The sequence below is a fragment of the Tachysurus fulvidraco genome, chromosome 13 (genome assembly GCF_022655615.1).
Source record: "Tachysurus fulvidraco isolate hzauxx_2018 chromosome 13, HZAU_PFXX_2.0, whole genome shotgun sequence".
NCBI classification, from domain to species: Eukaryota; Metazoa; Chordata; class Actinopteri; order Siluriformes; family Bagridae; genus Tachysurus; species Tachysurus fulvidraco.
In genome coordinates, this window is record NC_062530.1 from 4,562,930 (window position 1) to 4,579,365 (window position 16,436).

Consider the following 16,436-nt stretch of genomic DNA (forward strand, 5'->3'; position numbering starts at 1 on the left):
ATATGAAATCCGGTGTGTAATGAACATAGATGAGGTTTACTCTTTCCTTTTTTTCTATAAAATGCTTTAAAAAGGGAAACTACAAGTAATCACGCACTATTCTGTCAAAGCACAAATCACACAAAAGGACGAAAAGTAATGATTTTTTTTTTTCGGTTTGTAAGGGACTTTTCTCTTGACCTTTTCCATTTGACATTTAAAAGACATGGCATAAAAACCCAGTCAGGATTTACAGAAACATTTAAAAAAAACAAAAAAAAAACAAATGTAGCTGACTCTCAGCTGTCTTCTATCAGTCTTTAACTCCATATTTGCTCCACATAATTCTTATTTTGTCATCAGTAAGTCTTTATTAGTTTAATGTAGAGTTATTGATACAGATCGGATTTTAGCCTCCCATCTAACACGACTAAACAAATGCACAACAACCGGGGGAAGCATTTAATCAGATCATTGCTATTGGAGATCAATTTTTATTAGATTTGTATTATTCCACATAATAATAGAACATTTGAGGTAAAAGTACCATATTGTCCAGATACAGCTAAAGAAAGAGATGAACCATGAAACATTAACTGATAAATTTTTAATTCACTGGTTTATTAGACTGAAGTAATATTTTTAGATAAACAGTGACAGTGTCTTTAACTTTATTTTGTTATAATCCTAAAGACATTTAGCCATCTGTTATAAAGGCTTTATCATTTCTATCCAGCATTCAATCTGATTTAACCTTCAGTTCAACAGAAAACTGTCTTTATAGCTGATTATACCACAAGTCCATTCTCAATACCTTACAAATATCATGACAAATGACATATCAATTTTTTGGAATTTTAAATCTGATGTCTGTCATCCCATAACAACACATACTTTACATCCCATCCCTTCTAGAAGATTCAGCATTCGGCTGATGGACAGGAACTGTCTGGTTCTGGAAGACAGGCTGAAGGAAAAGGCCCAATGTCCCAACCACACACACAATTACAAAGATCCACAGAAACATCCGATCCACCACCATGGCAACATACTTCCAGTCTTCAATAACCTGTTGAGAAAGCAGGAGGAATATGACAAGGAAGAAGCCTTTATTTTGTGATATCGTCGCTGTCGGGCGGAATCCTCGTATCTCCAAAATCATTATTTTTCAGGAAATTAAAAAAACGCCGTATCTTATCTGCAATGTACATGGTTTAGTCCACGTTACAGTGGATTGTCTTGCACTAAATTCCTTGCGACTCTTCTTGAGGAGAAATATGCCGCGAAGCTCCCCCATGAAGTGAAGAAGAGGTGGACAGTTGAAGTCTCCAATGGAGTTAAGAGATTTGCGCTCAAGCTATTTTCAAGACTTTAGATTGGTTACTAACTTGTAAAAATAACAGACCCACGTGGGGACTGACCAATAGCATCGATATGTGAGAAATATGAAATTGACAAAATTTGTACATAGGAGGTTTCTGCCGGACAGCGACGATATATACATTACAGCACAGTGAAATTCTTTCTTAACATATCCCAACTTTGGAGGTTAGGGTCAGAGCACAGAGTCAGCTATGATACATTACCCCTGGAGCAAAATGGGTTAAGGGCCTTGCTCAAGGGCCCAACAGTGGCAGCTTGAACCCTGATCCTCTAATCAACAACCCAGAGCCTTAACTGCTTGAGCTACCACTGCCCCAGAGTAATGTCGGAGTGAAAAGACGTTTAAGCAAAATTTTATTACCCTTGTATGCTTGGTGACTTTAGTCAGCTAGGCCTGCCTTTTACACTTAAACTGATTTATTTGTGACAAAAGATGGTTTCTCCATTACATCTCATCTCAACTTCAGCTCTCTTATAGTTAAACCGAAGCCTATCTGTGTCCGTTTTCTGTAAAGCTAATGACTTGACAGACATAAGAAAATGCTGTCAAAAGAATGACAAAAGAAACTCAATGTAAAAAATGTAATTAAAATCAGTGAACACATACATTGTGTTTATTCATACTTAGTTTGTTTATTTATACTTAGCGATATTTGTGAGTTAAATGTTATGCTCAAGAGCCCAACATTGGTTGTCTGGCATTGCTGGGACTTAAAATATTTTAAACATTATCTCAGAACCTAAAACACTTAAAAACCCCTGCTGACAAGTTCATCCTGTACACCAACCAATCGTATATAGTTCCACATTCTAACAGAAAAGAATACAGATGTTACTCAAGTCATCACTTACACTCTGGTCATCGTCATTTCCCATCATGTGGTCAGCTACATAGCAAACTCCATCCACTGCTTCTTGAACATCAGCACCCAGGTCTGATTGTCCTCCACCTCCTCTCATGTCTCGCTGGTTGAAGGTGTTGCCATTGGGCAGGAACTCTGTAGGGCGCTTATCACCTTTTCTATAAAAGCTGCTTCCTTTGCTGTAAAAGTGCCCTGGTGAAGACAGAACTGATGCTGAAGATGCAGCAAGCAAGACCGAGGCGGATGAGGACATTCCCAACTTGCAGGGAGCTCGACTTCTAAGCCCAAACAGAGCTCTTTTATCTTTGAGATGTCTCCGCTGACGTAGCCTCTGCCGGGACGAGTTCCCTTCAGGCCTTCGCATAAAAAGCAACATGGGAAGTTTGTCCAGGAAGACCAGCTTCACCCATTTCGGCATGGTGTGAGTACTAGGGGATCGATGATGCACGTTGAGCACACATACACTTGTGATAATGGAGAACGTCACCAACACCATGGTGAACATCAGGTACTTGCCAATTAGAGGGACATCCAGGGATGTAGGAGGAACAATTTTGGAGATCAATAACAGGAAAACTGTGAGGGCCAGGAGAACAGAGATGCACAGGGTCATCTTCTCACCACAATCTGAGGGTAAGTAGAAAACTAGGATGGCCAGTGAGGTGATTAAAACACAGGGGATGATGAGGTTGATGGTGTAGAAGAGAGGTTTTCGCTTAATGATAAAATCGTACGTCAGGTCTACGTAAGTCGGGTCCTGAGGGTTGACTGTTCTTCTTCCCGGTAGAGCTAAAATGTCCCACTCTCCACTAGGAGTGAAATCGTCCATACTGGCCACCCCAGACTTTAGGACAAGATCAATCTCTGTGTGGTCGTATGTCCAGGAGCGGAACTTTAGTGTGCAATTTTGCTGATCAAAGGGGAAGTGCTTGACCTCAATCTTGCAGGCGCTCTTGTAGATGGCAGGAGGAAGCCAGGCGATGCTGCCGTTGAACAGCACAATAGCGTTGGTGAAGACTGTCACCTCATACGTGCCATCAGCGCTTGAAAAGAAACAAGTTCTAATATCATTTTAGAAATTATTATTATCTATTTGCTTGGTTCACTATTTTGCAATCTCTTTTGGTTTTAAAGAGACATGTAGTCTTTTAATTGTACAGGGAATTCAGGGGGGAAAAAATTATATTTTTTTTTGCAGTATCATTCTACTTCTATGGAAATATAGAATAATTTCTTTCAGAGTTATTAAATATAACACCAGGCAATGTATTATAGTATACCACATTGCTGGTAACTTCTTGATTCTGATTGGCTAGAAGGTGTTTTTTTTTTTTTTACCAAAAAGAGAAATAGTCATATGTTTATATTAAAGCTCATTCATTCAAATTCATTGATCAATATGATCTATGGCTAATAATAAAGAGATTTATTTTTAACCAAATAAAATCATTCATTGATTTGTTTGATATGATGAAGCTTCCTGTAAAGAAACATTAATTTACCATTTATAGAAAGAGTCTCTAGAATTTGGTAACATCTTAAAATGTTCCATTAAGTTTTTCACAGTGGACAAGTTTAAGAATGGAGGCTTTTAATTTTTTTTTTTTTTTTTTTTTTTTTTTTTGAGCAAGCTCCATTTTCATTTGAATTAATTTAATAGCTGTATTATTAAGCAGTTAGTTCAAGTCTAGTAATTTGATGAGTAGAACGTGGGACGTTTCAACGGATGCATTACTTCACTTGGCCTCACTTGTGTAATTTTGAATTTAAATATAAAAATCTTGTCAAATGAGGATGAAACGGAAGATGGGACGCAGATTTTACCGAAAGTGCCCAAACAAAAATGTATGAATCATTCAGCTTGCTAATCCGCTAGCTGATGGACTATAAAGCAAGTGTAGCTCATTTGATATATTTCCGCTAGTGGAGCAAAAATAAACAGAACGCTCGGCCGTATATTGTCCGAAATAGCATTTACTCGATATTAATTTCTTCTTCAAAAAATTGTTGTGCAAAAGCAAAATCAACTGAGCAAGAGCACAATAATACCGAATATCAACTTTTAATAAGCACAATCTTGCCTGTGTGTTGACAATTTTTATATTAAATATTGTACTTGATAACACAAACTAACTTGTTTTGCAATGCAGTAAATATAAGTGTTTACTATAGAATAAAAAGTATGATATGCCAGTCTTTAAAACGTAATAAAAAATAGACTTTGTTGGCAAACTGCTGTTGTTTACTACACTACAAAACATGCTGCTATAGGATGACAATCAATGTTATTGTTCATTATTGTTGATTTCCTAACAATGTCATGTTCTAGTTTATCTCTTACAGAAATATAAATATAATATAAATATAAAATATAATATAAATATAAATATCCAAAATATAATGCAGGCATTTGTTAAGTAAAATATTTCACCCATAATTCATCACACTACACTTTTAAACAAATATTTTGTAAAATGCTGTGCTACTGTATTAAGTATGCAGAGATTTGTTTAAATTATCTCCAAAATATACTATGTGCTTAACTTACTTATTGTATAATACAATGTCAGGTAGCCAGATGTGTCTGGAGGGAATTCGGAGCTTGTCGATTCCCTCATATTCAGATGGGTCCCATGATAGTCTGTAATCATTCCAGTTCTGAGAGAAGAAAAGAAACAGTTGGTGTTACAGTCTGAAATAATGGCTTCCTGGCAGTCAGATGGTACTTAATTACACGCTTCATTATCCTTTTAATAAGTGGTAGTGAGGGGGACAGATTGCTGCTCCGCTATTGGAGGGTCATTTCTACGGATATATTCATGTACAATGGCAAGGACACCGAAGCCGTGTTGCTTATTACTAGCTAATAATTGGCATATAATGGACTACTCATGCTTACCTGTGTGAGCCAGACGTTTGTCGTCATGATTTGCTCCCTCTCGTTCTGTATGGAAACACACAAACCCTCAAATCATTTCATTATCAGTAATTAACTGTTGACATTTTTCTACTAGGAAGCCTTTTATTTTAATTCTAACACTAAAGCATTGTGGGATTCCACAGTTAGAGTAGGCTTGACATATAGAGATACTGTAACTCTAAAAGTATTGTCACCCTTCAGGAAATGAAGGATGAAAGAAGCTTGACAAATTACGTTTGCATAAATAATTCAAGTTCCTCCATTTACATTTGCAATCATGGCATTTGGCAGACGTCTTTATCCAGAGTGACGTACAATAGTGCAACATCCAGTGACTCGGCTGTTCAGACATCTAGGGGAAGTTCATTCCACCACCTCGGTGCCAGAACAGAAAAGAGTCTTGCTGTATACCTACAGTACCTCTTACCCTGAGAGATGGTGGGACCAGTTGAGCGGCGATAGTAGTCCAAGTGTCCAAGTTTCTACTTAGACATTTTAAGAAGAGTCTTACTGTCAGTGTTACTTTCTGTTCATTAGATGCTTCACCAAATATTAAGCTGGGTGTTTTTTTGTTTGTTTGTTTATTTGTTTGTTTGTTTATTCATTTGTTTGTTTGTCTGTTTGGATGTTTTTATAATTAAAGAGTGAATATAAATGAGATATGCAAATCAAATAACCAACTTTATGTGCAACAACAGATTCAATTACCAGATGGGAAACAGGCTCATAAAAGTATATGGATATGGGACATGTATATCATAGCTGGAAACTCATCTCGGTGCTCACGTTATAGCTCCTTTAAACGAACAGGAGAGACAATACACACTGCACGTCTTACAGAAAAGTGAAGGAGTGTAGGAATATGTAGTGTGTTTGGTTAAAATGAAAAAAAAAATATCAGTATGTTAATAATTTATTTTTTTTATGAGCAGAGCTTGTCCTCACCACGCTGATGAGCTGTGCCAGAGAGACCTGCAGCCTCACCGTCACTCTTTCGGTTCTGTTCAGAGCAGGCCTGATGAGGTTGTTATAACGCTCTTTTGACAGAAGCCAGTTCATGAGACGCTCTTCAGAGTCTGCACAGATTACACCTGGAAAGCAGAAACACCAAAAATCTAAACTAACCTTGTTCTTCTTCTTAATGTTATTATTCAAATGCCCAATTTCTACTTTTTTCTTTTAATTTCTACAATTTTTTCTTTTTTTGTAGTACAATATTAATAGTGGTTGACTAACATGCATTTTGTAAAATTGGTAACAAAACACACTTGCACACTTGCAATGTTTGTTCAATCCATGACTTAACATATGAAACTCAAGATTCTTGTTGAAAATGTTGGCACAATGATGCTTTAATCTCAGTTCTGATTTTGATTGCCAGGTAACAACCACAAGCATTCAGTAAAGTGTTCAGATTATTTATTTGTTAATGATTTTTTACTCTTTAATAGTGTGACCATTGGTTAATTCGGTGTCTTTGTGATAGTTTATTTATTTTAAAACCATCAATAGTTGCTCGATTTAGATATTTTATTAATCTTGAAGTTCATGGCTCCTTCATGTTAACTTATATGTTCAATAATCTCACTTAAGAGATCCTTTGTTTAGTTTAGTTCCATGAGCCATTTTCGGTGTCTGATAAATATTCGTTTCATTTCACTGATTTAATCTCTCATTGCTCCTCTTTATGTCTAGACATCGGCAGCATGGAACATGTTTTATAACTCTGCTAGGAGACTCGCTGCTGACTTTGCAGCCTTATACAGTATATAACAAATGACCTGTTCCTGAATATACAATCAGTCAGCCATGTTTAATCAGTCAGCCATGTTTAAAATTCATGACAGTACAGGAACACCACAAACACTGAAGAAATCAGAAGAGAAGGTACATAATGTCGTAATGTTTACGGCTTGACTGTACCACTGTTTTCAGATAAGCTCAAGTTTGTGCATACCATGTTCGTCTACTTCTGAATCTACTGTTAATGATTTGCGTGATGATTCTGGCCTTGAAGCATGAAGGGTAGATAATTGATACAAATAAGCTGTGATTCTGTATAACATTGCATTAATTAGTGGTTACCAGAGCAGTACTGAAAGCTTTGCCCTTGTGTTGCTGATTGCAGGAATTGTAGAACACAGACAAATGAACACTTATCCAACACTAATTAACAAGGTAGTGGGGTGGCAGAACCTTGATTCGAACAGATGGTGAGCAGGTACAAGAGCCAATAAGCAATATATTGTACACTCAATGATTGCTGAGCAACAACTTTGCATGAGAAGTTCTTAATCATGGGTGATTAATATTAGTGCAGAACATTCACAGGGACTTTTTGTGCTACACACAATATAAGCCTAAAAATAAACTGATCTACAAAAGATTGTCAGTGTCTTAAGTGTCAGTGTAATTTGTAAGAGCCGGTGGTTTCCTGGTTACAAGCTGAATTTATCTGTCTGATTAACAACACATCCTACCAAATCGCAGTGTATAAAGTGTTCAAAATCTTTGAATAGTCCAAAATGTCAATTAACACCTGTTTGTTTCTTGTCATTTATAGTCTAGATTTTATAGTCTATAGTTTGGAAACATATTGGCTGGCCATTTTATATGCTTTTACGTAAGAAATAAATACCTGATCTGGGTGTGCTGATGTAAGAGAATAATCAACAGACGTGTCAGTGTGATTAGGCCTAAGATATTATTGAGTTACATTTAACACCCTGAAACTGATTTTCGTTTTTTGTCTGTATTTTTGTAGCAAAAAAATTGATTAAAATGATTGTGCTTGTGATCACACACACACACACACACACACACACACACACACACACGCACACACACACACACACACACACACACACACACTATATATATATATATATATATATATATATATATATATATATATATATATATATATATATATATATATATATAATTATAATATGATAATATATATTATTATCTGATTGTCCTGCTGGAACTTGTACAAGGTCTGCTCTGAGAAATAGTGATGTCCTGAATCTTCAGTGTTTCAATTTACCCTAAATTGTTGTCTTTATCAGCAATGTATAGTAACTCATAGACAGTTTGCAGACAGACTTATCTGCAGTGACTTCCATGCTCTATTTGTATAGTGATAGGTTCCAGATTAGGTTTAGATTCAACATGGTGCTGTGACCAGGGTAATGCACTTGTTAGAAATAAATAACGACTGAACGAACAAACCAAGAGCTTCAAATGAACGTATATCATGCTGCATAATATACTGTAGTAACATGCCGAAGGAACTCCAGATATATACAGATGAGCTTGGAGAAGCGTTACCTACAGAATGTCTACCGGAAGTTATTTAAGTCTGCAGGAAAGTTTTGCTACATATACTGGAGAATGGAGAGGATTTGTACTTACTCTGGATATGGACGAAGGTAAACGCGTAAAGGAGGGTGCCGAGGGTCCGTGTCATTGTCGACGCCGCGTTGTCCGTGCGCGCTCCGTTCATTTACTCCCATTACGCGCTCACACGCAGCGGGGACGCTTCAGCGGACGGATCAGCTGTTTTCTGTCGGTGTAAATCCACAGTGTGGAGCTGCGGTTTTGCCTTCACTACTAATATACAGCAGCAGACTTGCTCTTCTGCGCCTCTCCTGCCTTTCCGCTCCTCTCCTACTCATGTACTCCTGCGCTTCTGTTCTTCTCCTCCGCTCCTGTTCTTCTCCTGAGCTTCTGTTCTTTTCCTGAGCTTCTGTTCTTCTCCTGAGCTTCTGTTCTTCTCCTCCGCTCCTGTTCTTCTCCTGAGCTTCTGTTCTTTTCCTGAGCTTCTGTTCTTCTCCTGAGCTTCTGTTCTTCTCCTGAGCTTCTGTTCTTCTCCTGCGCTTCTGTTCTTCTCCTCCGCTCCTGTTCTTCTCCTGAGCTTCTGTTCTTCTCCTGAGCTTCTGTTCTTCTCCTCCGCTCCTGTTCTTCTCCTGCGCTCCTGTTCTTCTCCTGCGCTCCTGGTCTTCTCCTGAGCTTCTTTTCTTCTCCTGCACTCCTGTTCTTTTCCTGAGCTTCTGTTCTTCTCCTGCGTTCCTGCTTGTCTCCTGCTCTCCTGCTCTTTTGGTCTTATTTATATTTTTAATGTACCCTTTTCTTTTCTTTTTCCCTTGTTCTGCACAGTTCCCTTTTTTGAATACCTTTGCTAAACATTTTATTTCTATCTATCTATCTATCTATCTATCTATCTATCTATCTATCTATCTATCTATCTATCTATCTATCTATCTATCTATCTATCTATCTATCGAACACACTGTTTCCTCAGGGTCATTATGTCACCAGTTAGAAGTTATTGTGGCTGGTAGTACTGAGCTTCTGAGTGTATAGAGAGCTGTTTCACACTTTGTGAGAGGTGATGGAGAGGTCACAGCTCAGGAGGGGAGGTCAGGACTGCTACTGATCTGACCTTTGGTCTGAGTCAGTTATGTTTCTCTCTCTCTCTCTCTCTCTCTCTCTCTCTCTCTCTCTCTCTCTCTCTCTCTCTATCTATCTATCTATCTATCTATCTATCTATCTATCTATCTATCTATCTATCTATCTATCTATCTATCTATCTATCAGACAGACTTGAATGATAGATAGATAGACAGACAGAACTTGAATTAACTCAATCATTCTCACTCTCTCTCTAACTATAATTTGTAAAAATGAATAATTAAAATTTTCACTTAAAGGATTTTAGTATGGTTACATGATATAAATAACGACTTTTAGGAGTTTTAGTATTGTTTTCATTTCCTGTTTACATTGGGATAAATTTGTGTCTTTGTGAATCTGAAACTAAAAGTATTAATACTAATTTAATACTAAACCCAAAACTTACAAAGATTTCTAAAGAGTTTTCTATTTCCTAATGAGCGTAAATTTTACTATAGTTTCTGTCTTATGGCTGAACTGACCTATTTAAAAACAAACATACAAACAAACAAACAAACATAAACTAGTTGGTTTCTTCTGTTTTTGTGTCAACTAGTAAATGGGAACTAACTACCAGTAGGACCAACAATTGTGCATATGAAATTGCAGAAATGTCCGACTGTACGGGCCACATGTTTGGAATCATACAATTTTATAAAACTGATAAATCTCTTTGCTGCTTGCTGAAATCACAGACCTTTGATACGTATATGTTTAGAAACTGAATGTACACTTGCAAGAGTAAATGATGTGTAAGAGATGAGCTTAGAATTAGATAAATTGGGCAATTTATCTTATAGCTATAATCATAAGAGTTTGTGTCCTTCCCTGACAACACAGCAACCCAGCTGATCCACTCTCACTCTCTCTCTCTCTCTCTCTCTCCATGCCTCTACTCACCTAATCACAGCTAATTGTCTACTCTCTCCCACTCCATCTCCGGTTTCACTTCTCTCCTCCCCCATTTGTCCTGTATATAAGACCGATAATTACAGGTTTACACTCGGTCACTCTCATAGTCCACCCTGTAATGGATTATATACATTAGAGATTTAATCAATGTTCAACCACATGTGATCTTCAAGAGTCTTACAGAGACAGATTTGGATGGAGGATTTATCATAAACCAGGATACAAGGCATTTGCCTGAGGCAAATTTTATAGATTTGAAATTGTTGGAGTTTATCTGAAAGCTGGGAAAGTTTAAGTTGTTTGTGTAGGTTGATATTATGTTGTATGATTTAAAATTAAATCTCGGTGTTTCTAATTTCATCATTCTTGTTAAGCCATTCCTCAAGCAGGATGATCTCTGAATCACAGAGCCAATTTCTCGCTAGTTTATTAACCACACCAAACTAAATCTCCAGATAGATTCACAGAGCTTTTGTTAACACTGAATTTCTTTGTAGACACATGTAAAGTGATAAATGACTATCACCTGCAATTTACCAAGCACAATAATGATGCAAATGATTTAGATTTAACAATGAATATAAAACTGCACAGAAGGCAAAATGCTTGCAGAAAGCTGAATACTACAAAATTAAGACTAAATTATGAAAGTGCATGTCCTAACCAAAACATGTCCAATAATGCAGAAGAACAGTTACCAGTGATACACATTAACTCAATTTATAGGGGGCCATTACTTTTTTCTTGTTTGTATAGCTAGGCTTATTGGTTCTAATTGCTTTCTTTCAAATTATCGTTATGAAACCCCTGATTTTCACATAATTACCATTAAATGTTTTTAAATAAATAAGCAATTTACACTTGAAAGCCTAATTTGTATATTCATTTAAATAAATTCATCAATACATTTACAAGATGAAACATATTCCCTAAGGTTTACATCAGAAACTTATGTGTGAGCTGTTATGGTATACAACCATGTATGTAAGTTGAAACCTCCACAGCCTCTGGTTCTAACTCTTTAGTATTTACACCCTGCTTTCTCTCTCCATCTTTTATTGCCACACAATTTAAAGACATACCCTGGAGTAAATTGGTGCGTGTCAATGGCACAGATTTACTGTCTCAGACTGTATACCATCGGCTCTACATCCCGAAGAAAACATCGATTTCTAATGACTGGAGTGTCATGTGTGTTCAGACTACAATGCATAGTGAACATTTGCTGAATGTGCACATCTACCTGCCAGTGTAGAGTTCAAGATGAGATGATCTGGTGTTTGCTTTAATTCAAAACATACAAAATATACTGTATAGTGTATACGAATAAATACATATGTAGTAAACATGGAAATGGGAATGAACAGTGGAAAAAAGGAAAATAGGTATATGGTCTTCCAGAAGGTTTAGTGTTTGATGCTTTTCAGCTCACCGTGGTGGTAAAGGGTGGTGAATCTTGCTAGGCATTACTGCCTATAGAAATGCCAATCACTGGGCATACTTTACAGAACATAAGAAATATAGTACAAAAAGGTATTTATACAAAGATTAATATTAGACAAAATTTAAGGATTAGTATTAAATATTATATATAAATATATATAAATATATATATTTAAATATATTTAAATATGTTTGTATTTTTCCCCAGTGAGCAGGCCTGAGGTGACTCAGTCGACTGTGGTAGGGAAAAACCCCCTTAGATGGAAGAGGAAGAAACTTTGAGAGGAACCAGACTCAAAAGTGAACCTCATCCTCATTTGGATGACATTGGAGGGTGTGATTATAAACTGTTATAAACACCGGAGCGTGTTATTATGAATAATGTCCTTTCTACGGCCGGATACAGTCCGACAGTTGTGTATTGATTAGGAGGTTGTTGTCTTCTAAGGCCACTTGTACTGTAATTGGCGTTTCTCTTTGAATGCCCGAATCCTCATGACACAGAATCTAACTGGAGCTGATACATGTACATCCCTAGATGAAGGTTACTCATGATCCTCTAAGGAGATCAGCAGTTTCTGAAATACTTAAATCATCTGGCACCATCATTCATTTCTGAATTTTGATATGAACATTAATGAACCTCTATCTGAGTAACGTTATGCATTTTGTTACTTCATGATTGGCAGATTGCATGAATGTGCAAGTGTACATTTTACCTGTGGTGGTTATGAGGAGAAAAAGAAATCAAAGAATTGCTACTGTGGCAGAGATGTAATTCTGTGATGCTGTTCGAGGGCAGATATATCAGCCGGGCAGTTCATTAGCTCAAGTGCTTGGCTCTTATGGCTGAGAGGCAGCAGAAAATGGTAGTGAGGTATTGATTGTTCTCTGAGTAGCTGCAGAGTGACCAGTGAAGGAAAAAGGAATGTTCAGATGCTTAACATGTGGCAAAACTAGTGTTGTGTTAGGGGGGAAAATACATAGTGTTAGTGTTAGTCTTGTTCTCAACTAATCGCTAAACTGCAGATAAATTGTGTACATAGTTATTAGCTATTTTGCCTAAGATTTACAAAGGTTTTTTAAAAATGTCACATTCAAAGTACAGTTGAGGTTGGAAACAATCAGGAAATTACATTTTTGTTTAGGTTGATGGTTCTTAATAGCTGCAGCAAATTTGAAAATGTCTTACTGATGAGTCAAAATAAATCTTAAAATTCAGCATACTGCTGAATCAAACCAGAAAACTGTTCAAAATACAATATGAAGCTACAAAAAGATTGTAATAATTTAATATTTCATTAAAAAATAATGCAAACTCCAAGCAGCCCATAGAGCACCATTAAAAATATTTATTAAAACAAGGAAAGCATACAACAAGCATAGCTTAATCTAGATGAGGCTGTCCACAAAGAGTGACCAGGTAAGGAGGTCAGATGTTAAGGTACTGGACTACTGTTTAGATGGACATGAGTTCAAATCTCAGTGCTGTAAGGCAAAACTGGAAACAAACAAACAAACAAACAAAACAAAAACACATGAAATCAACACAAGTTTGCCATGTTGGAAACTCAGCACACATGGGGAAAAAGGTTCCCTGGAAGGATAAGACCAATACATTTTTGACAATATTTTTGGCACAAGAAGAACATTTTGTTACAATGGAAAAACACAAGATTGACGGAGTCCAATCTTAGAAGAGAATTTTTTCCAGGCTGGAAGAGCCTTGAGCCTATGGCATAACATGCTTGAAATGCCACTTTGAATGCTTGATTAAGGAAGGCATTGCAATGTGGTCTGCAACCAACCCAGCTTTGCATGTCTTCCCTTTGGCTTGTCAATTAATCAACAATTAATTCACAAAGATTAATTTTCTGCATTACTAATCAGGAAGTTAGGGTTCAAGCCCTATCACCACCAAGCTGCACCAGTTTGACCCGTCAGCAAGGCGTTTAACCCTACCTGCTCTAGGCGCAATGTACAGTATCATAGCTGACTATGTGCTTTGACCATAAATTCCTAACAAGTTAGTATAGGTAAAGAAAATAATTTTACTACACTGTAATGTAAATGTGACAAAATAAAGGCTTTTTATTTTAAATGATTTAACAACTGGATTGAGTGTGTGATGATTCAGATATATTTACATGACACTAAACTAGCAGCTGTAATCTTTCCTTAGTTGCAGATTACAGAGGAACATAATCGTATAGGCTTTTGAGTAGCTTAATGTGAATTTATGTAGCCTTCAATAGCTGTTTATACCTTCAGTAAAAACAGTCGAAGTCCGCAATGACTCAATAACTGATCAATAACTGCACAAAACAGACCTTAATCAATCATTAATCACCACAGAAAGATACAGTATGACCAAAAATGAGGACTCTTTTTATGTATACTTTTCATACTTGTATTAATACAAGCATTAATCTGTGTGAAGTTCTTAGTTCTGTAAATTCTACATTTTTATTCTTTTTAATAGTAAGAGTCATACTGGCTGGAAATTTGCTAACCTACTTTAATCTTCTGTGTGTTTGGTTAAATGTATATTATGCATTATGAGGTTTATGATAATAAGGCATCGCCATCTCTAAATGATAATGAAAATCGCTGAGCTGAACACAGTGACTTTATGGAGCATTTTATTGCTTAGCCTACTGATAAAATATAATAAAAAAGTCTTTGCTAAGCTTCTATGATGCATTAAGGACTCACCTAGTAGGCATTCTAATTAAAATGTTTCCTTCATATTAGCAGTTAGAATTTCTAATTCTTGCAATAAAGGTTTTATTTGAAATTACGATTCATTAAGGATAGTTTGGTGTAGTGGTAATAAATGTGTCAAGTACACTTTTAAAAGGCTTTTTGGATACACATGAAAAAAATAAATGTCTATTTTATACTTGGGGTGCAGTTTAATGGAAACGAGAAGCTTCCTACATGGAATGTAAATGCAAAAGTTTTTCATGCTTTATGCTTTCTATGTTTACATTCTAGACTCGTAACTTCGACGGACTCTTCAGTGTTCTACGTAACGGATCGTGCTTGGACCCTGCAGATTGCCATTTTGTTCTGTTTTTTTTATTTTGTGAATAAAGAAAAGAGATATTTAATCTTTACTTCATTAAACCATCAACGGTTTCATTTTAAAATGGAATATATTGACTTTATATATAAATCTGATAAACTATTAGTTATAATGAACCACAACTATGGAGCTGTGTTAGAAATAATGGGCTCCGGTCTCTATTTCAAGGCACTGAACAAATGCAATTACATCTTATCTAACATAACAATAGAAAAGCTGATCGATTTTTCCTTATCATGGTGAATGGGTGGGTTGTTTGGGATTTTGGGGGGTGAGTGGGAGGGGTGCTCTTGTAACACATACATTACTATTAATGATAAATATTCCACTTAAGGAAAGGCACTTAGTTATAAGAGTGAGAACCTGAGCACTCTAATACTATTCCTTGCTCTGGAGTACATTTGTAACTTTCTCGTATTCTTTCTTCTTTTATTTTAGGGTTGTGTGAAATGATATATTATCACAGCACTATTGAATTCTCAAATCTTATTGGTCAGAAGGTGTCGATTACTTTTCTGTAACATCAACTCGGAAAATAATTCAAGCTGCAAATCTCAGGTTTATATTAACATGTTCGTTCAAATACATTATTGTTTTTATAGCAACTTACACAGGGACTTAAGGTGGCTGCTTATACTATAATCCATGCTTAATAATAATGGATTAATAAACATGTTATTTAACAAAGAAAAAATGTGTGGAAGTAGTAGTCTTTAGTGTTAGTCCAGTGGAACAGTCAGTAAGTCTTCGGGACAGAGGACTTTACACTTTCTGGTTTCATGACATGAAACATGAAAAAAACGTTTTATGGTATTAACTTTTAAAGCTTTTTAGAGATTACTTGAAAGAGGAACTAACTTGTTTTATATGCACTGAAGAAAAAATAATTTTTGACAAATTGCTATGATGTAAGAAGAATATCACATTTACTGGTCATACTTTTTAGGATGGTGATAATAGCTCCACTTTGCACTAGGCAGTATTACTGTAAACCTTCAGTGATTATTTTCTTATAACAACACACCCCGTAATGTTTAATTCTTTACTTAACAGTTGTGTAGGTTTGGGTAGGTTTGGCACCATGACAAGACTTGATTATCTGGATGTTGTCCACAGAATTCCTTTTCCTGGAATTAAAAAATGTCCATTTGCCTGTGTTACTTAATGAAATGAAAGCGCTAAAAGCCAACAATATTAAAAAAAATCATAAATTTAATTAGCCGATAAGTGTCTGTGCTACAACTTTTAGTTAATAGGTTCTACAATCTGTCATTTAACTACAGGGGATGCATTAACTAGCTGACCAAACATGACCTCATCATTTTATTAACTTTATTTAGAGAATGTAATGAAATTCGTAGAAATTTCTTGTTTTGCTTAGAAGTTCTAG

At 36.1% G+C, this 16,436-nt stretch overlaps 1 protein-coding gene across 1 annotated transcript; it reads right to left on the bottom strand.

The window, feature by feature from the left end:
* Window positions 1-231: 231 nt before the first annotated feature.
* Window positions 232-8,884, bottom strand: chrnb4 (cholinergic receptor, nicotinic, beta 4 (neuronal)). Its single transcript, XM_027159224.2, has 6 exons — window positions 8,563-8,884; window positions 6,091-6,236; window positions 5,125-5,169; window positions 4,774-4,883; window positions 2,215-3,268; window positions 232-1,048 (listed from the first exon to the last, which is right to left on the bottom strand). The coding sequence occupies exons 1-6, from the start codon at window positions 8,651-8,653 to the stop codon at window positions 875-877; spliced, it is 1,620 nt and encodes a 539-aa protein (XP_027015025.2). The 5' UTR covers window positions 8,654-8,884; the 3' UTR covers window positions 232-874.
* Window positions 8,885-16,436: the final 7,552 nt, after the last annotated feature.